This window comes from Podarcis bocagei (assembly GCF_964188305.1).
Source record: "Podarcis bocagei genome assembly, chromosome: 10".
In the NCBI taxonomy this organism is placed as follows: Eukaryota; Metazoa; Chordata; class Lepidosauria; order Squamata; family Lacertidae; genus Podarcis; species Podarcis bocagei.
Window position 1 is genome coordinate 22,213,396 of NC_138135.1, and position 21,240 is coordinate 22,234,635.

Consider the following 21,240-nt stretch of genomic DNA (forward strand, 5'->3'; position numbering starts at 1 on the left):
GTTTGCTCCGATTCTGCATTAAAGAGTGGCCTTACCTGGGGGAAAAGTAAGGGGCAAACCAAAACAAACAAAAGCACTTGGACACTGACCGGGAAATGGCTAGAAATGCAGAGCAAAGTTAAGTGTGGACTCATCAAGAGTATCTCTTATACAATCCATCTGAATACTGAATCCATGTAACAAGAGGAATGTACAAAAGAATTACCAAGTGTTTGGAGTTCAAGGAGCAAGTTAAACCTGAGCAGCTTCTGAAAGCAAATTAAAATGTTCCTGGCTGAGCCACAGTTAAGCTAGTTAAAGCTTCATATTATTGTAAGCATTTCATCCCGATGCCTTAACTTGCGGTTTCGGAAGAGTCGGGGTTGACAGTGACAGGCCTCTCAGTCACCTCCGCTGGCAGGAAAGCTCAGACGGCAACAGAAAGATTTGTCACAATCCCCAGCACTTTTAATTGCTGTGCTTTCCCCATGTGCTGTCAAAAGCGTCTTTGGGGAGCGTGGGAGCAAGGAGATATATGACAGTATGAGGGCAAAATTGAGTGAGAGACATATTCCTCAAACCGCCCGTGTGTTTCTTATGCCTCTGACTTTGGAGACGGTGCTAATAATCACAGTCCGTGAAAGGAATAAAAATGGCCCCTTTTATCGCCTATCCAGGCTTCTTGAGGCAAGGCTGTGCATCCAGCGGGCTTTTCAGAAAACTACTTTTTATTTTTCTGAATTTAAAGCACTGAGATTCTCTGCCCTGACCTCATCCAAGACCTTTGCAGAAGAAAACAGACTTGCAGCCCAAGGAGCAGGTGCCTGCCCTCTCATGCAGAATGCAGATCAAGGCAAAGAGGAAGAGTTCCTCCCACCACAGAAAAGCAACTCTGGCACTGTTTGGTGTCCAGGGGCTATTCTGAGGCTACAATAAGCTGCTTAAGAGGAGGAGAATAGAATGAACCCCAACAAAGTACGGATATTAAAAATACATATATAGAAAACATCTACCCTACATTTTTGTCTAGCAAAAAATAGAAGACAGCTCATTTCATTGCAGTAAAAGAAAGGCGGGGGTTAGGTTTCAGACTGGCTGAATTTTTTAATTTTATTTTAACACAATAAGGGTGGAAGACAGAGAAGGCGGTATTATTCCAAAGTGTATGGGGAGGTTTTGGATCTGCTGGATCTAAAGTTCTCCCATTCCCTCAAATCCTGCCCCCAAAACCCACCCAGGAATAGGTTTGAGGGTGGGGAAATACAGCAGCGTTAAAGCTGGCATATTTCTTTTCCCTACAGCTACCCCATCATTAGCATATTCTCTGGATGGTGGGAAACTGGCTGGACTCAAGATTTGATAGTTCTTCTACCACAGGGTGCCTGTCATCACAATACAAAGGCAACAGGATCACCAAAATTTACTTTTTCTGCTGTGGCTTTCAGAAGTGTTAATATGCACCTTCTCCCTTATTTTATCTCTGAGAAATGCTTGCTGCAGCAGTTGGGAGCCCAGATAGTTATGTAACCTTCCCTGTCAACAGCTCAGGCAATTGTCTGAAGTCTGCTTTGGAAGGGGTAACCTGAGAGCCAAAAGGAGTGGCTTACTTTCTTGGTCCACTATTCAAATTCAAGTCAATGTATGACGTGCCATTTGCAGTGACTACTTCTATTATGTTTGTGCCAAGGAGGGAACCGAAGCTACAGAAGCTGGATCTGAAAGACTCCGCATTCTGCCACGAGTCCTTTGCTGAGAAAACATACATGCTTCCTTTTCCAAGTCACAGCATTTGTGTTTGGACAAAACAAGCCCACTGCAAAGCCTGGTTTTCTTCTGTAGCAGCTGTACTCTTCCTCAAGGAGCTGATGAGCAATTCTGAGCCACCACTGAGCTGCAGCAGGAAAGCCTGGGAAGTGGCCGAAGCATACATGGTTTCAAAGCGGTCATAGTGCATTACCATCAGGATATGGTAGGCAACCCTTTGGTGGCTCAGACAGAAAGCCGGACAACACTCTGCTGGCTTGAAAATACAAGCACGTACCAGGAAGGTTGCCAGCTGGACATCACTGCTAATTGCAAACCCTTCCAAGTGCACTTCCAATGACCACCCGACGTAGATGCTGACTCATGAATTTATTCATTTGCAGTGTGATCCTTTACACGCCAATCAGAAATATGCCCCCACTGAGTTCAATGGAACTTACTCCCAGGGAAGTGTGCATGTGATTGCTTGGCTGGGAGTAAGCCCCCTTGAACTCAATGGTGCTTTCTTCTAAAAGACATGCACAGGTTTACACTGTCAGTTACCTAGGGTTTTAAGGACCTTAATGCCCTGATAACCAGCTATGCATCTTTCTGCAGGTTGCAGGCTGAGTGGGAGGGACTATGCTAACACACATACACACACCATTGTTAAGGTTGGAGGGTGGGGTGTAGGATTGCACTCTTACAATTCTTCTCCTTTCATTATGCTTGGCCTCATTTACCCTTCCTGACATTTAATCTCTCTGACTGTGGTGAACCATGTGGCTTCATTTACAAATGTCCGTGACATCACCAAGTCACACGTAACACTGCAACATCATAGTCAAAACCGGACTGGTCACTGCCGTTAATCAGCGGGAGGTGAGGGCAGATGAGGGCAAGAGGGAAAAGAAGGTAAATGCAGAAAAAAGCAGCAGCTGACGGGGGACCAAAAGGCTGCTGAACAATTCTGAAATAATTAGGGTATGGTTGCAGCAGGTATCAAAACTGCCAAAAATGGGAAGAACTTTTCAACACATACGAAAGTTAACTAAAGACAAATTGAGACGTTTTGGTTCATTTTCACAGATGGCAACAAGAATGGGCACATTCGCTTTTGGGCACTTTGAATTACACAGATTAAACTAATTGTCCTCTTGGTTCAACCAGAATATATCTAATAACCCCAGTGCAGTATGTACTTACCTGTGTCTACTAAGAAAACCCCATAGTTATTGTGCAGATCGGAGCTCTCAGGACAGTTCTCTATTCCAGCCCGGTACACTTCCTCTGCTTCTTTTAATTGGTCCTTAACACAAAAAGAGTTAGCAAACGTGGTTACCCGGAGGGCTGTCAGCCTTGCTACTCATGGCTACTTGTACATTTCTTTCATGGAAATACTTATGGGCTTATTGGGGAAGGGTTCAGGATATTTCCTTCTGAATGCTTGAGAATGTTATGCAAGCCGCTCTGAGCTCCTTGGAGAAAGAGCAGGGTTGCCATATAAGAGACTGAAGTACATTAATAGCACTGATGAAAACATAATGTTCCCATGAGAACAGAAGCTCCTGTGATATGCTTGAAGGTGAGCATGATGCTGCCGCTGCCCCAGATAGGCTCAAGAACAGAGGGAAACGCTTTCTGCTTGCATGGCAGCTGCGCCTGCACTTCAAAGAACAGTGCGCTGTGAGGCATAACGCTGAATCATATCCATGAAAGGGTCTGCACTCATCGGGGTCAAGAAGTAGACAGGCAGGTGCTGTGTGAGATATCATCATCACACATGGTGAGCTTGAGAATAATCTGAGGCCACAGGAGAGATTTTCACAGCTAACCTGCATATATTCTAGATGGGGGCATATGATGTGCTAAAATCTTTTGCATTTAATTGTGTTCAGATTTTTGAATGTGAATTATGCAAACTGAGCATATCTGTACATATAAGGATTTTACAGCATTTATTCGCCTTCTGTTAATCTTCAGGAGGGACGAAAGCTTTGGGAGCTGCTAGGTCCTAACAAGGCACAAAGGTCTTCAGGACACAAGGAAAATTGGCTGTTGGTTTAAGTGAACCTCTCTGGAGTTTTGGCAGAAAATAATTATTTCATTTCACAATCCATGAAAACTCGGCAGAATGGAACTGGGTGGGTTCACTCATCCCAAGCAAATATATTCGTTTTATTTAAAAGCATTTACATGCAGCTTAGTATTTCAAAAACTTCTAAGCAGTGTACAGTTTAAACAATATACAATTAAAACAAAAATGCAACTAAAACAGCAATAGAAAAACACATGAAAGCATATAGAGGCATTGCAGACATGTCAAACAGGGTCCAGTCTTACAGGCCAGGGAAAGCCTGGTTGAAAAGGCAAGTCTTCCCAAGATAGTTTTCTAAGTTGCTCATCAGAGAAGAATCCAGACATAGATCAAAACGTTCCTGGTTTAGGAGCCAGGTACTGGTGTCGGCTACAACATGTTTCCTAATTTCCAGAGGGGAAGCTGCATTGGCCTCTTGCGGCTGTTTCCTGCAGGCTTTTTGTTATGTTGCTCCCCCTCAGGGATTTTTAAAGCACCCACACCTCACAGCTCTTGTGGCCCTTTACAATGCACTACATGAGCCTTCCATCTTTGCTTTGCCATGGTTGCACCAGGGAAGCTTGAGATGCCATTGCTCTGAGCCCCTGCTTTGCAAGCAGAAGGTCCCAGGTGCAATCCCTGGCATCTCCAGTTAAAGGACCAGCTATCAAGTTGTGGGAGAGTCCTCTAGTTGGGACTCTGGCAGCAGTAGACAATACTGGGCTAGATGGAGAACAGCTGGAAGGCAGTGTCTAATGCCTCTTTGACTCCAGAAGCTGTTTTCGGGGGGGGGGGGGGAATCTGCATGAACTGCAAACACTGAAGTCCCCAAGTCTCCACCACCCCCACTTAAGTTGCCCTGAATCATAATTTTGTAGTTTTCAGGCGTCAATAATACAATATGCTTCTGAAGGAGGATTCCTGCCCAAGGCATCCATTTCATTAAAAAGCAAAGCAAAACCTCATTTGATTCTAAATCAGGGGTCAGCAACCTTTTTCAGCCATGGGCCAGTCCACCGTCCCTCAGACCATGTGGTGAGCTGGACTATATTTTTTTGAGGTTGGGAATGAACGAATTCCTATGCCCCACAAATAACCCAGAGATGCATTTTAAATAAAAGCACACATTCTTCTCATGTAAAAACACGCTGATTCCCGGATCATCCGTGGGCTGGATTGAGAAGGCGATTGGGCTGCATCCGGCCCGCGGGCCTTAGATTGGCTACCCCTGTTCTAGATCAACCAGAGACACAAGGTCAGCTGCCTAATGCCAGTATACGACCAAATCAAGCACCACCTTCTGAACTTCTGATGTCTTAAGCATTCCAATGAGAACAAGTTTTGTTGGGTTGGGGGACCCAGAAGAAAAACAGAATTGTAGAGTTGGAAAGGACGATAATCATTTGGTCCAATGCAGGAGTCTTTTGCCCAACGCAGAGCTTGAACCCACAACCCTGAGATTAAGAGACTCATGCTGGTTAGCTCAGTTGGCTAGAGTTTGGTGCTGATGATGCCAAGGTTGCAGGTTCGATCCCCGTAAGGGAGAGCTGCACATTCTTGCATTGCAGGGGATTGGACTAAATGATCCTCAGAGGCTCTTCCAACTCTATGATTCTATGCTATCTCTGAGCTATCCCTATAGCGCTTTGAATTCCACAAGCATCACAGGAGAAGCGGCTTTTCTTAAAGGTACAGAATCTTCAAAAGCAGCAAAGTGCTCGCAGTTAAGTTTGGGGCTCACTACAACACAGGCTTGTGTAATCGTCCTCCCTTTGCAAGTCTGCTCTCATTTGAAAATCACCTTTCGAGGGGAGGACAGGGTAATTACGCTGACTTACAACCCAACTCCCTTGAGCATGGAACATTAATCTTAAGTGCCCCTTTTTACAACTACTGGAGCAAAGGAACGTCAAGGCTCATTTTAGATTCTTACATTGCAAGGGGAAACGTGCCGTGCAGGATCAACTGAGTCAATCAGAAAGCTCCCTCCTCCTCCCTTTCCCAGATTATAATAAAAATAAATCCAGAACCCACAATTAATCAGTCTGCTTACTTCATTGTAGCTGCAGAGAGTGTGACTTCTACCGCTTGACCTGATCCTCCTGTTAGTCTGGCAGCGTGGGAGCGCTAGTAGCGCTGCTGCTTCGTGCGCCCCCAGGTAACTTGCCAAGCCCCACACCACGCAGAAGGAGCCTTTGCTGCAGCTCCTGTGCACTCCCAAAACTAACCCAGTCTACCAAGGGATGGCACTGGCAATAGGGAGGAGTCAGAGCTGCACATGTTGCTAGAGTACAGCCTCCCCAAACCTGGTTCCCTCCTGGACTACAACTCCCATCAGCCCCAGCCAGCATGGCCAATGGTCAGGGATGGTGGGAGCTGCAGTGTAAAAAATATCTGGAGGGCACCACGTTGGGGAATGCTACCATGGTGGATGGAGAAGAAGTGCATCAGTGACTCCCAACCCAGTAGGTAGGGATCCAATAAGACATTGGGGCTCCCCTGTAGCTACTGAAAGAAGATACTTTCCTCATCTATTTACAACTGAGCCAATGCTGCTCCTCCCACACTGTGGACACCATGTTCACATGCCACAAAGTTGTGGGGAAGGACCTTTCAATGGTTCTGGGGGCAATGGCAACCCCAACCATGAGGGTCATCCAGTTCAAGCCCCAAAACCCTGAGATTGTCTTGTGCTCTACCAACTGAGCTATCCACTTGCAGCACATCTATTGCCTGGACCATTTTTTAAATTAAAAGTTGATGAGTCAGTGAAGACCCGTATATTTTATTTATTGATTAAATTTCTATATCGCCTTTCATCCAAGGATCACAGGGCAGTTCACAAGTGACCCAAAGATATGATTCTAACAGTTCACCAAACTATTCTTTACTGATGCTTCATGTTATTACCTCCTCAGATGAGATAATGTCTTGAGGGAACAGGCAGATCGAGAATGAGCCTCTCCTATTACCTTTTCTATCGTCGTTGCAGACAAGAAGTTTACTGCTGCTAGGGGACAACTGTTTTTGACTCACAACCTCTTTGACTCAATATTAGTTATTGCTCTAATGGCCTTATGACCGGTGCTCCACAGTATTGAAAATCCATACTCTTTAAGTCTGTTGTCACTGAGAGCAATTAATTTCGTTTATTCTCTGGAGGTGGTTCAAAATGAAGACAGCCTTACACATGCCCCACCTGCAAGGAGGAAAAATCAGTATGTGGCACTGGCTCCCAACTCTGCGTGCGATGATAAAGCAACCCAGCATCAGAATCCCAACGGCAAAGCCCTGGTTTCCTTATCCTTGCACTATTTTCCATATGGCCTTATCAACCTACGTAGATGTAACAATATACCTACAGTGAATGAGAGAAAGGATGCCTGCCTACGACAGTGCTTTTATTAACATAAGCATTCATTTTCCATAAGTAAACACAAATAAATGAAAGCATTTCAGAGATGCTTCTGACATGTTATACATATTTGCAAAATGGGGCACCTGCCTCATTGGGACAGGCAAGAGGTATATCTTCAAAAGTTGTACGCTGTTTGCCAACCCTAACACTAATCCTATAACCCTTTACATGCACAAAGTCCATATTCAGTCCCAGGTATTATCTAACTAGGACTGGGAAATATCCTCTTGCCGGATATTGCAAGTCTGTGTAAATAGTACTGAGATACATCAAGCACAAACGACAGCTTCCCATGTTGTACGTGCAGCAAGGAACACATGAATGTGCCTAATATCCCTTGGCATGCATGAGACTTTTGGTGGGTGTTTATGCAAGTTTAGCAGCTGTTGCCTTCACAGCTCCATGCCTCTCCTGAGCAACAGAATAGAAAAAAATATAGGATATGGACCACCACAATATAAAATGCATCATTTCTACAGGTGGTATAGTTCAGGCACAGAAACTGGCACACAATTGGGGCTAGGTTGGTATAGAATAGCCTTCATTTTTAACAATTTCATGGTTTTATCCTGCGTGGAAAGTAGACATCTCTTATCACAGGCACGTACCCAACAGAGCTGAAAAGGAGGATTAGTATACAGTACAAAGCATAGGTGGTGAACTGGAATGGAACTGGTTACCTGTTCAGCCAACAGTGAAGCGAGGCTGGAGTAAGCATCTGCAAAATCTGGTCCATACTGAATGGAATCTCTCAGTAAGACAACAGCTTCTTCCTTCTTCCCCCGGGACCTGTAAGTCATAGGAATTTGGATGGGGGAGAGAGAAGGCAGTTCTCTTAACAACTTTCTCAGCTCACCAATTGATTAAAAATACCGTTAACAGACTCGAAAGTGCCTGTCTTCTCCTTTTCAGAAAGGGCTAGATAATTAAATTTTCTTCTATCGAGCGTCTCCTGGGGCAATATCATATTGCACAGCCTGACAGCACAAAGAGGAGTGGGAGCAGCCACTGGATATGAGCTACGTTGCGGTGCCTTGGCACCTGCTGGCAACATTTTCTGTAGCCTGCTGGGCAGCACATGCAATCCCTACAAAAGCCCCTTCTCTCCCTTGTCAGCACTTCTTTCCATTTGCTATTGTATCGGGGCAACACAAATCTCCCAGGGAACCTGAGTGAAGCAAACCAGGCTGATGGAAAACTCAAAATACTGGAGGTGGGGGGGGGGAGGAATATGAGGACCTGTATAAGGAACTTTGTGGTTCTCACTGTGAATCGTGCAACCCAATCTTCTCAGTTTCTGACTGGTACTCCAGAAAGGAGGCAGAGGGAATCGTTTTTCTCTACTTCTGAAACTCCACATAAACTAGAGATGCTTAGCAGTCTAATTTTACATGCTGGTTCTCCATATGTGTGCCAGCATCATGCTGGGAGGAAGAGGACCGCAGTGAGCTGGGTTGGTGTCGTTAAAACATATAGCTAGTCAAATTGTGCATTTAAAGCAAATTTATATGGCTTCTCCCAAAGAATCCTGAGAACTGCAGTTCACCTGCCACAGAGCTACAATTCCCAGCGCCCACCACAGGCTACAGTTCTCAGTCTTCTTTGGGTATCTGGGGTTAAAGCTAGACTTTATGACATATATGTGGCCGAAGTTGAAAATGACAGCCCTGTGCCACCTCCTCTCTCTTCTCTGTAACATTTTATTAATAAAGAATACAGTATTATTCTGAGAATGTGACTTCATCATGCTTCACGTGTTTTGTATTACGATAGACATTACTGCGGGGGAGACACTGGGCAGCTGCTTTCGGAAGCAGATAGGCCTCTCTTGTGTCCTAGCCTCAGTACACCTGCAGCCGCCATTTCCTGCTTTAGAAGGAGTGAAACTGAAACAGAAAACATTGTGCCCAGCTATGCAAATAGGTCAACTTATATGCATCACAGCCTATTGCATGTAAATCTGACAGCAAAGGAAAACCCGTTGAAAGTCATATACTGCCAAGTGCAAATGTTTAACCTGGGAGGGGAAAGTTTGCGGTTTCTTTCAGATGTTCATGCCAACCTTAGGTAACAGCTCCAGATGCTGGCGGAATATTGATGTACAGTGGAAAAAGGAGCTGGCAGGCCCGAAGCACGTTCAGTAATGACAAACCATAGTTTATTGTTACGATTAAATGCAGCTAGTGTCATTTTGATAAACGCTAACTCTACAAGGATCCGGTGTGGGATGCCTACCTTCTTTTGGCTTTACACCTGTTCCAAGTTATTACTGTCCATAAATTCCACTGTGGTCCACCTTTTAAAAAATCAGCTGCAATATTTGCCTTCAGAATTGAAGTCCCTGAGAAGGGCAAACTACAAATTGCTTAGTGAGACCTGGGCCTCCCGTGAATCAGCAGGAGACGGCTCAACAAATGAAAAGTTCCCCAGAAGCACTGATTAAGGAGCACACTTGCCCTCTGGGAGCCATTAGCTTTAATATCTTGGACTAAAGTCATTTACTGGTTGTCTCTCTCTCCCTCTCTACTTCTGACTCCCATATCTATAAAATCAGCACAGGGCATGGTAAGCTCAAACAGGCCCCATTTTTTTTTCATGTCTGAGGTTGCCATAGGGAAAAACAGGGATATAAAAGTGAAGAGAGGAGCATGATGAAGCTCAACAGTAATTGAGGAAATAATGAGAGGGAAATGACACTGCTTCTGTCACAGCCTGCCCATGCCGCCATCTTGGCTGCTCATGACTGAGGAGAATAATATGACACTGGACTCCCTACCGGTTGTCTCCCAGTCTGTGTGTGAGGAAGGCTTTCTAAAGTTAGATGCAAACATGTGCAAACAAAGCACTAACAGGCATGTAAAGGAAAATGGCTGAGGGAATCATTTTGAGTGTTGAAGTGCCCTTCTGTTCAGCCATTTCCCCTCCATCTCAGCTGTCTTAGCTTTATGGCATACATTTCTGTGTAATGAGCAGTCTTCCTCTCAGACATCCAAAGCCAGGGATTTTACTCCTTGAGGGCCGTTTCCCAGAGCGTATTTTAAACCAGCTGGAGCAGGCTCATAAGCAACTCCCACATTTAAAAATACAACAAGGGAATGGTCTCTGTGTGTGTGTGCTGCTTCAAGAAAAACTATATACACAGATGCTTCAGCAAAACATTTCCTTTCTTAGAAGTTGGCCTGTGTGTATAGACCCTTCCCATACCTACTTCCAAAAAAGAGACAACTGTGCTGTGCAAGTAGATAAATAGGTACCGCTCTGGCAGGAAGGTAAACAGCGTTTCCATGCGCTGCTCTGGTTCGCCAGAAGTGGCTTAGTCATGCTGGCCACATGACCCGGAAGCTGTACGCCAGCTCCCTCGGTCAATAAAGTGAGATGAGTGCCGCAAGCCCAGAGTCAGTCACGACTGGACCTAATGGTCAGGGGTCCCTTTACCTTTACCCTGGACCATGTCCCTTCATCTCCTGCTTCCAATGCAGAATACGGGAAGAGGCCACAGTACAGTAATAGAGCATATTATTTTCCTGAAAAAGGTCCCATGTTCAGGCCCTGGCACCTCCAGTTGAAAGGATCCAGTAGCAGGCGAGAGGAATGACTTTTGCTAGAGAACCTGGGGAGCCACTCTTTGTCAGAATGGACGTACCAAGATGGATGCACAAATGAAGAAAGTACAAGGCACCTTCCTGTGTGGTTTGCTTTGAACCAACCCACTTGCTCTGCAGGTTCTCTTCAATGTACTAAACTTGTCAATTTATAGATCATCATCTGAGGCCCTTCCTCATGCACCTTCTCCACAAGAAGGTGGCAATAGGAGAAGGGGCCTTTCCTGTGGTGGCTCCCTGCTTGTGGAATGCACTCCTCCGGGAAGCTTGCCTTGTGCCTTCATTACATATATTTAGGCACCAAGCGAAAATATCCCTCTTCTCCCAGGTCTCTGGCTAATTAAACAATCTATGGCCTTTTAAACCGTTTGGGGGGGTTATTGTTTTTGTTTGTCACCATGTTATGTATTTTTCTGTTTTCATACTGTAAACCACCTTGTGGTCCTTGGATGAAGGGCGCTACAGAAATGTAATAAATAAATAAAAATTCAAATTAAAGCATCTGAGGTCACCGGCTTGAGTATCTGTGGAACATTTCAGTGACATGGAAAATTGATGACTGCTCTGCCAAAAGATTTGGCAAGAGTGAAGGAAATGCCAGTATCAGAAGTTAAAGGATTAAGAAACCCACTCAGCAGCAGTAAAAAAAATCTTTATTACCCACAGGCATGCTTCTTGAGCACCATGTAGTCCTCTCAATTATCCTCTTTTTTCTGTTAATGGCTTTTTTTTTATTTGAACAGAGAACAATGTGCATTTTTAAAAGAGATAATAAAAAGATTATAGCATCCCTTATGTGGCAGCCTGAATTACATATGTTGCTCTGGCCCCATTCCAGACAGAGGCTCCGTTTTAGGCAGAGAAGCAGCTGACATACAATTGCACACAATCAGTCATTACAATCAAGAGTAGATAAATGTGGTCCAGTAGACAGGAAGTTGGATTTAGATTCGGAAGTCTGCTTCTGCTACATTGGCTTGTTTGGACCTAACACTAAATTATAAAGTATGGGAATGAGCCTTGGACTTACATGCTGGTGCAGCAGCTTACTAAAAAACAAACACTGGCCCATTTCAGATGTAATGTTAAAACAAGGTTTAGCCACACAGGAACAAGTCTTAGAGTCACACCCCCACCCCTCTGGTGTGATCACAAGGAAGAAATTAGAGGTTGCCACTGCCTGGTTTCAACTAACCAGATTTTCTTGTTACATCTGAACTGGGGATTCTGGTTAGTTTAAATTATGGTTTGTTGAAACAAGTCAAAATCCTAAAGTGTAGCTTGTTCTTAGCTTGTTTCAATAAACCATGGTTTAATCCAACCACAGTTTCCCCCTGTTGCCCTCTACCTCTGGGAACATTCTAGGCTGTTGCCTGGCTCACAACCCATTGAGGGTTCTGTGAAGGCAATGATGGTATTAGCAGGCCCTTTCACATGGGATACAGGGCTGCCACACCACACACAATGGTGCCAGTCTGAAAGGGGGATGCTTCTTGTTCCCACTTACACACATACATTTCCACAGTGTGCAGCTGCTGACACATACAACTAGTATCTCCATGGAATTTTTCCTGGCTTTTGATCCTGCTAGCATTTCCATGTGGCCCCCAAGGCCTACTAGTGCAGGCTATCGGTTCTGCTGAATAGGGCAACTGTCTTTCAGTGCTAGGTTTCCTATCTGCTTGGTCCACCATATGAAACAGTTGAGGATGAAAGACAAGCACATGACTGCACAACACACTGCAAAGTCAAACAGCATATAAACATTATTTAGCAGTAGTCCGAAGAATTATGGGCTACGAGGCTCTTCCTGTCTGTGACCGAGGGATCTGCTGCATGGGGGGCAGGCGATCACTCAGAGTATGTGTTTGTTTCCTGAGGGCAAGATGTATATTGCAGGAAAACAAAGAACCTGGCTGGCTATACTTCCTACCTTCTCTGAATTCACTGAGTGACCTCCTGCCAGGAGCTGCTGGGGCAGCACCAGGAACCTCCAGATCGGTGCTCTGCTGCCCTATAAACAGTTCCCTGGGCTATGATACCTTTTCACAGTTCACTCAGCCCATCTTGTCTGTTGGATTTCCCTGACCTACTAGGGCAGGGGTCTGCAACCCGCGGCTCCGGAGCCGCATGTGGCTCTTTTACACCTTTGCCGCGGTTCCGGGGCGGATACTAGCAAGGGGAGGAGGCGCATTGTGCGCCCCGACACTCCCCACTGTTGCGGGCGCTGTACTGGCTGTGACGTCGCATGGGGGCGGTGCGTGCGTTAGTCACGCACCGTCCCGACGTCACCTTCCCACCCGCCCGCTACATTGTAAGGGGCATGTACGCTGGTCACTGCATTTAAAGGGGGCATGTACGCTGGTCACTGTTTTGAAGGGGAGTGAAGAACACACACACACAAAAAGGTAACTTGTTAATTTAATGTTTATTTCTATGAGGAGGAGTAATTCTGAGGGGTCAAACAAAGAAATAATAAAAAAGTGACAAAAAAGTTATTTTTATAATGACGAGTTTTGCGGCTCCCAGGTTTTTTTTCTTCAGAAATGGGTCCAAGTGGCTCTTTTTGTCTTAAAGGTTGCAGACCCCTGTACTAGGGCTTCTAAAGTCTCCCACTGCCTGGCTGTTAGACCCGGCTCCCATAAGGGCATGCAATGGACAATCACATCAAAATAAGAGAAGGGCATCTTCTCCTCTGGACTGGAAACAAGCTGAGCTATTTTCTCTGCGTGAAAGAGTATGGTTTATTTCTAAGTCAAGCTGAATTTGAGTCACAGAAACCCTTGATCCCCCAAATCCCCACTTCTCCCCATAACACACGCCCAGTTAGGGCAGTAGCTCTCCAGCTATGGGGAGACAGAAAGAGGGAGGTATCTCTCTCACTTCCTCTCTATTCTGCTACTGACACTGCAGTCATAACAAGGAGCTCCTAGTGTGCAGGTGCATGCTAGGTGCACTACAGACACCTGCCCACCTCCCATTCAGACTAGAGCTGTCTGGGAGCTCCAGTAAGAGATGCTGAAATTGGAGAAGGCAGAGGAAACAGAAGCAGCAGTTTAATCAGAGAAAAGAAAGGGAGGCATGAAAGGGGACTCTGAGAAAGCAGGAAATTAATAGTCTTGCTGGAGAGAATGGGAAGCTGTGATTGCTAGGACTAAGCTACTAAAACTAAGTGATGTGGAATAAGATGGCAGAATTAACTGTAGCACTTTAGGTTGCAGGTGGAGGATTTTTATTTTTAAAAAGATGTTCAACTATGAAAAGTTTCCTGCAAGTAGAAAACTAGCACAGTTAGGAGAAGGCTGGTCTACAACAGGCATCCCCAACCTGTGGCCCTCCAGATGTTTTGGCCTACAACTCCCATGATCCTTAGCTAACAGGACCAGTGGTCAGGGATGATGGGAATTGTAGTCCAAAACACCTGGAGGGCCAAAGGTTGGGGGTGCCTGGTCTACAACCTCTTTCCCTTCATTATGTCTCAGTTTTCTTCTTATGAAGTTATCATTTTTTTGGGGGGGAGACTATGCAACACTCAAAACTAGTATCCCCCTACCTGGACTCTCAGGTGATACAGTCCATTCTATCACATTCTGCTTAATGCACTGCTCTGGCCAAAGGTAAGGAGAAAGAATGACAACTAGTGTTCCTTTACTCTTTCAAAGCTGCTCAAACGTTGCTGAATAGTCACACATTAGGTACCCCCTCCTCCAGGGCATCCTATCTCAAAATCCAACAGAACAGAGAGCACTTTTTTTTAATTTTACACCAGGATAACCTTCTGCACTGATTTTCTTCCTCTTCAGTCTTTATCACATAGGGAGGAAAAGAAAATGACATCACAAGTTTTCTTAAGTAGAAAGCTGGAAACAAAGCCAAGGATTCGGAACATGCTTCCGATCTAAATGCAGTATCTAGTCCACAGATGGGCCCTAAGGCAAAACTGGAAAACTGGAAGTGGTTTTGTTTTCACTGCAAAAGGGAAAATGCAGGTAGCCAGAAATATTTTATCTGAAACAAATGTACTGATTACAGGGTAACTCTCTCTGGAAACATAGATCATTACGACTGATGGTTATCAGAACGCACATGGGAGCCAAGTATCCAAAAGTTAATCATAAACACAACTCCCTCAGTTCTGAAATTCGAAGTCATCTAAGTTCCAGTGACATACTTGCAAAACAGCTTGGGCATGCCCTCAGATGCAACATGGAACCTGCAGAGCTCCAGATGTTTATGGACACCAACTCCCATCATCCCTATGCTATCTGGGTCTGATGGGAACTGGAGTCCAGCAACATCTGGAGGGCTCAGAGTTTCCCCAGCGGTGTACTTAGCAAAGAACAGGTTGACTAGAAGTTGTAACCATATGCATTTGAATAATTAAGACTTACCTGGGGCTGAAGATGGAAAGGTTCTGAGGACTCAAACATCCTCCCAAGGCAGTCAGACCTGGCTTTGATTTGCAAGAACCATTTTCCAATTTTAAACCTACAGGGGACTGAATGAGACCATAACCTACTTGAGCAGATTTCCAAGATTGAAGAGGGCCCGGTTGTGCTGTGGATTCAGCTGGAGGGCTCTGCTGTAGTATTCCTTTGCTTCTGCCAAGTCTTTGGTCAATGTCCCAAGGTTGTTCAGGGCACTTGCATGACGTGGGTACAACCTGAGGGTACAAGAAGGAAGTTGATTGTCTTGTTGTAAACAAAGAAGGCCATCAAACCCATTTCAACACAGCCTCCTCTTTGCAAACCCTAAAGCTGTTCCAGCCCAGTTACTTCCCTGCTTCAGTGTGCAATCCCATACATTGTTACTTGGAAGTAAATGTGTTCAATGGGGCTTAGTCCAGGTAACTGAGCATAGACATCAGCCCTTTTATGCAAGTATATGAAAGTGAATAACACTAGTTGCTTGGATGCAACAGAAGACTGCTATTGCCTGCCATGTCCTGCTCGTGGGCTTCTCATGGGTATCTTGATGGTCACTGGCTACTGTGCAAAGCAGGATGCAAGACAAGCTTGGCCTTTGTCCAGATGCAAGAGGGCTCTTTTTAAGTTCTTATGGCATCAGAATGTCTGCTCCTCCTCTGCCACCATTGCCTGTCGGTGAGGCCCTCAGTATGCCCTCTCCCTCTGTGCTTGATCTAGGCAGCCACCCAGAGAAGGCAGGTGGAAGACGCTGTTCCATCTTGTCGCTCCCCTCCGTGTTCACATACTCAGAGAGGATGGGCTAGCAACTGGAATTTAGCAAGAGCAAGACAACAAGAAGAGAAGGCACAGCAAAGCCAGGCAGCTCCAGGGTTGGCAGCAATGATGGCAAGCCAAACCTAAGCTTCTCCCATTATGGTGCAGGGTTAGGTCCTTGACCACTGGGCATGCTGATTGGAGGTCGCAGTCTAATACATCTGGAAGGAACAAGGTTGGGGGAAGCTGCCCAAAACATCACATTTCAATGGAGTTTACCAGGGGATTGCCGGGGCTCCATTACTACTCTGCCTTTTTTTTGAAGGGGGGAGTCAGCCTGACGTGATCTTGCATCCCAATTATGGGACAGGATACAGCCTTCATTCTAATCTACAGCTCCGGTGCCTGAAAGGAGAGACAGCCTGTTTACATTTAATCCTGTTGGCTTTATTATGAAATACAGCCTTCCCATTTGGAGTCTCTCTGAAAACACACATGCGCGGGCACATGCACAACGGTATATATGTCACCAATAATGGCAACCATCTGCAAGCAATATCTCTCTTGCTATGTATCTCATTAGGCACAAACTCCTCTTCGCTTCACCTAATCAAGTGCCAAGTGCTGCATTATTTATGAAAGAAAGCTGAATTTCATTAACACTCTCACTGGGGCACTGAGATTGTTTTATTTTTATTTTATTTTTTTTTAAAAAAAACCCAATCAGTTTCCCAATCTTTCTGAAATCCTAGGCATTTGTGTTAAGAACTTCCTCTCCTTCACAATTATAGCAAAAGGCTCAAAACAGTGCAATTCATTATGCCACTGGAAAGAGAAATGGAAGTAATACTTTAAATCAGATTCAGCTTTGATTTCTGTACACAAGAAAAGCAGGATGTGGCGGGGGGGGGCAAAATGAATTATTCAGAAGAATCCTTCAATGGTGCCACTGCAATTGTCAGGATAAATTTAGGCAGCCTGGCCTTGAACTATTAGAGGTACCACATACACTGCACAAAACTTCCAGTATCAATTATTGCCGCAGTCCTCCCCACGCCATTGTTGCTAGAGAAAAGAAGTCTCTTTGGCTGCCAAAGAATGGCGAATTGCAGCTTCAACACAAAAAAGATGTCAAGCAGAAATGGATTTTAAATTTTTAGAGAACTGTTAACTGTTCTTCTATCTGAGACACTTAAAAGTTTTTTTTTTCCATTGCTGTTTGTCATCTTGCAGGGGTGAAGGTCAGGATGACCAATAGAGAGCCAGGCTAAGAACCTCTGAAGCCATATTATAGGGCCATCTAAAAGCTAAAAGCACAAAGCCATTTTAGAAAGCTAAAGACTATTTCTCTTTCTCATGTTTGTCACTTTGCCACCTTTTGCAGAGGCAGCAAGCATGCAAGCTTGTGGGTGCCGCTAGCTTGCCCCTGCAGGAAGTTTGCTAGTTGAGGTTAAGCCATTTCTGAGAAACGACCCCTGACAAAGGCAAGTAGCAGGATGTTTGCTGACCGCCAGGCTCCAGAGATAACGCTTAGGTGTGAAGTTGCTAAACCACAAGGACATTTCTTGGAAGTGGGGGGTTCAGGGGCACTTCCTGGAACTAGTACAGAGGTTAAGTAGATTATAAGCCAGTAGCGCCACCTAGTGGAATAGGCAACTTGGAACCGAAAGGACACACCAAATTTATTCATTGATTGAGCTTTAATGAATATGTATCAATGACCATAGGAAATTGTCAATCATTGGCTAAAGGGATGCCAAGGGGCTGAACTGTGCTTTGCAGAAAGATATATAAGTTGACTGCCCCAAAGGGGGGGCGGGCATTCTTCATTTTCCTGAATGCACCCTATTTGCTTTTTGTCGGACAAAAATCCAAATAAAAACTTTTTCTTTAAGAAACTTTGCTGCCTGATTTTTACATTCCTGGTCTGAATACCGATGTCCCTTTCATTTCTGGTGCCGTGACTCGGATCAGAAGGACTTTAAGTGTCCTCAGAGACCAGGAGGCAGCTCCCTTGCCCTCTGGGCAGAGGCAGCGGAGGGCCAACAGACTTCCTGGCTTCCAAGTGCACACCGAACCTTTTTTTCGGAGGGGGACAGAAGGCAACTTGACCCTCTTGCTGTATCCTGGGACAGAGGACAACGGATTTGAAGAGCCGAGGTTGGGAGGACAGGGCAGAGAACAGCCGGCTGGGGTGAGTACATGGCAACAAGCCCTGAGGGGATAGAAAATCCTCCTTTTAATTAAGGAGAAGGGAGATACTGATCACATCTCCAGCGTGGATAGTGGCATTAAGTAGAAGGGTTGATTCCTGACAACCACCCACGTTTTGGTATTAGGAAGGAGAAAAGGGGGGGGCACAGGGTGGATAGTGTGTCGTGCAAGCGTCCAACGAGAGAGGCATTTTGTGCATGTATGTGTGTTACCCCGGGGCATTCCCCTGGGGTCGTAGCAACAAGTACTCCATTTCCCAGTCGGGCGACCGCACCTGGGTGAGAAAAGTTGCGAAATGAATGTGTGAGTGTTTGGTGTGGGGACGCTGTACAGGACCATACTGAAAATGGGAGGGGGGAGACTTGAAAGCCTTGAAAGGTCCAGTAATTCCCCTTCAATGTATGTTAAACAACTTCAAGGAAGGACCAAAATCAGCATAGACCAGGGGGGACATCCTGACCAGATTCCCTATATAGACAACTGGCTGAAGGTGGTAGATGACAATCACCCCCCCCCCCCGGTTGAAGAAATGCAGGACTGAACATTGCAAAGTCACTCCCTCATGTCAGGTTTTGGAGAGGGAAGATGTCCAGAAGAAGTGCAGTGTTTATGGAGAAGAGTGTACAGAACAGTAAGCAGTTATTACTGCATTAACAGAGGAAAATAAAAGAAAAGAGCATGAAACAGGATGCTGCTATAGAATTAATGTAACAGGATCTTGAACAGACAAATGAAGGACTTAATAGATTAAACACAAGTCATTTAGAAGAGAGGTCTCAACTAATTCAAGACCTCCAGAGGTATGGAAGAGAATTTGACAACCTCAGAGAGGTTTTAGCTGAGAAAGACAAAGAAATTTCTGCTATTATTTCAAATACAAATGTGTATTCTGAGCAGATTAATATTCTGAAATGTCAGATCAAGTGCAAAGAGGATGAAATGCAAGACAGGGAAATAGTGTTGTCTAAGGCTGAAAGGGAAGTCCAGTTACTGAAAGATCTACAAACCAAAGGTGTGAACAGTGGAGGCAGAAAGCTTTCAGAACTTTCTGAACAGTTAAGTGCAATAAAATCAGAACTGGCTGAGGAAAAAAAAAATTGAAAACGTTAGTAAAACAAAAGAGAATGAAGAATTTGTTAGGCAAAACAAAGAGACTAGCCAAACAGTTAAAGATCTTCATTCTACAATCAATACTTGTGATGTTACTTAAAACAACAAACTCATGGAGTGTGAGTCACAAATTAAATTGCTTAAAGAACAAATAAGTAAATCAGCTAAAAAATTGCAAGAAACAGAAATAGAATGTAAGGAGGAAACAGACCATCTTAAATCCCAGGTCGATGAACATATCTCTGTAAAGGAGAAATTGAACAAGTTACTAAAATTAAAAGAAAAACAAAGAACAAAGTTTTGTGAATGAGCTGAAATCAGTGAAAGATTCACACAACCAGCTCACTTTACAAAATGCAAAAAAAAAAAAGGGATGAAGATTTAGCTAATTTATCCAGACAACTTGCTGAACATACTGACCATCTAGAAATTGTCAAAAGGTCACTGCAAAAAAGGCAGAGATTGTGATATCCCTAAAAGACAAGCTTAAAGTTGTGGAGCAGCAGGCTTTTGCAGAATCCTGATCTAAGGCTTCAGTATTTTAGCAAAACCTCTAAATGAAGTTACCAGAGGAAGAGAAAGAGACCCCTTTGAGTGGGGACCGGCCCAACAAGAAGCCTTTGAGACTATCAAGCAATTAGATTCCACAGTGAAAGGCTGGCCACCCTGTCTGCGCGCTGTCACTGCCACCGCCACACTAGTGGAAGAAGCAGACAAGTTCATGTTTGGCCAGGAGATGCATGTGAATGTGCCCCATTCGGTTCTCACCCTTATGGAATATAAGGGGTACACAGACTGAAACAGGCTTTGCCCAACCCATTGAGGAGTCTACAGGCGCAGTGGAAGTTTGTGAAGCAGACGTGCCTGATGTTCTAGAGAGACCAAAGGGTCCTAGTCATTTTAAGGGCCAGCGTTGATTCTTGGCTGTTGGCAATACTCCAAGGGAGGAAGTCCTGGGTAGCGTGGCAGCCACTGAAGACAGCATGTCAGGCCACAGTGGCAGCCAGACCAGAAGGGGCTGTGGGACGCCCAGAAAGCCCAGAGGGGGCTAGAGGATGCCCAGAAAAAGTACCGAGCCCAGAGGGGGCTGAGGCTGTTTTGGGAAGCTGTTTCTACGCTTCAATAAGTTGTTCCTCAGGCAGCAGAGCACCCAGAAGTGGGGGTGCAAGGCAGGCAAGCCGTTCCAAGAGCTCTAAGAAAGCCAAAGTCTCCAAGAGTTGTTTGTGTTTTGAGGCGAAGTCCAACAGCAAAAGGCATTGCCCTGCAATTGGCAGCAGGATGCAAGGCTAATGTCCAGAAGTTGAGACGTTACTGGAAGCAGTATGGGGTCCCGAAGAGATTGCCGTGATGCACTGCAAAGCCCATGGGAGAGGCCGGGACATGGTCACTAGGGGCAACCGGAAGGCAGACAACGCAGCTCGTGAAGCAGCTTTGAAACCTCCACCAGCACTCAACGCAGCCCTCATCCCACAACTCACTCCAGACGATGTGGAACCACGCTACACACCGGAGGAGCAACAGTGGGCACGCCAGGAAGGAGCAACACTCCAGGAGGGATGGTTCCGTCTACCAGAAAACCGTGTTTTTGTGCCCCAACATCTGGCTACCGTGATTGTGAAGAATTACCACAAGTCCACTCATCTAGGGGGTCCAGCTGCCAGAGCACACCTTGGGAGACTTTTCTATATCACTACCCTTTCTCAACTAGTTGCTGCTATATCCCAGGGGTGTGTCCTGTGCGCCAAGAACACCCCCAGACAAGGCCACCTCCCCCCACCGGGTGTACAACACGTGGGCTTTACCCCTATGGAAAGCCTGATTGTGGACTTCACTGAACTACCACCAACTAGGGGCATCAAATACCTGCTTGTGTTTGTCTGCACCCTGACAGAGGCATACCCCACTAGAACAGAGATA

General features: G+C 45.3%; 1 protein-coding gene across 1 annotated transcript in view; it reads right to left on the minus strand.

The window, feature by feature from the left end:
- The window catches only part of TMTC1 (transmembrane O-mannosyltransferase targeting cadherins 1), a 142,958-nt gene that overhangs the window by 12,378 nt on the left and 109,340 nt on the right, over positions 1–21,240 (minus strand). The window contains exons 12-14 of the mRNA XM_081212029.1: positions 15,339–15,482; positions 7,898–8,006; positions 2,929–3,031 (exon numbers count right to left, since the gene is read on the minus strand). Of these exons, the coding sequence (XP_081068155.1) occupies positions 2,929–3,031; positions 7,898–8,006; positions 15,339–15,482 (356 nt within the window). The remainder of the gene's footprint in view (positions 1–2,928; positions 3,032–7,897; positions 8,007–15,338; positions 15,483–21,240) is intronic.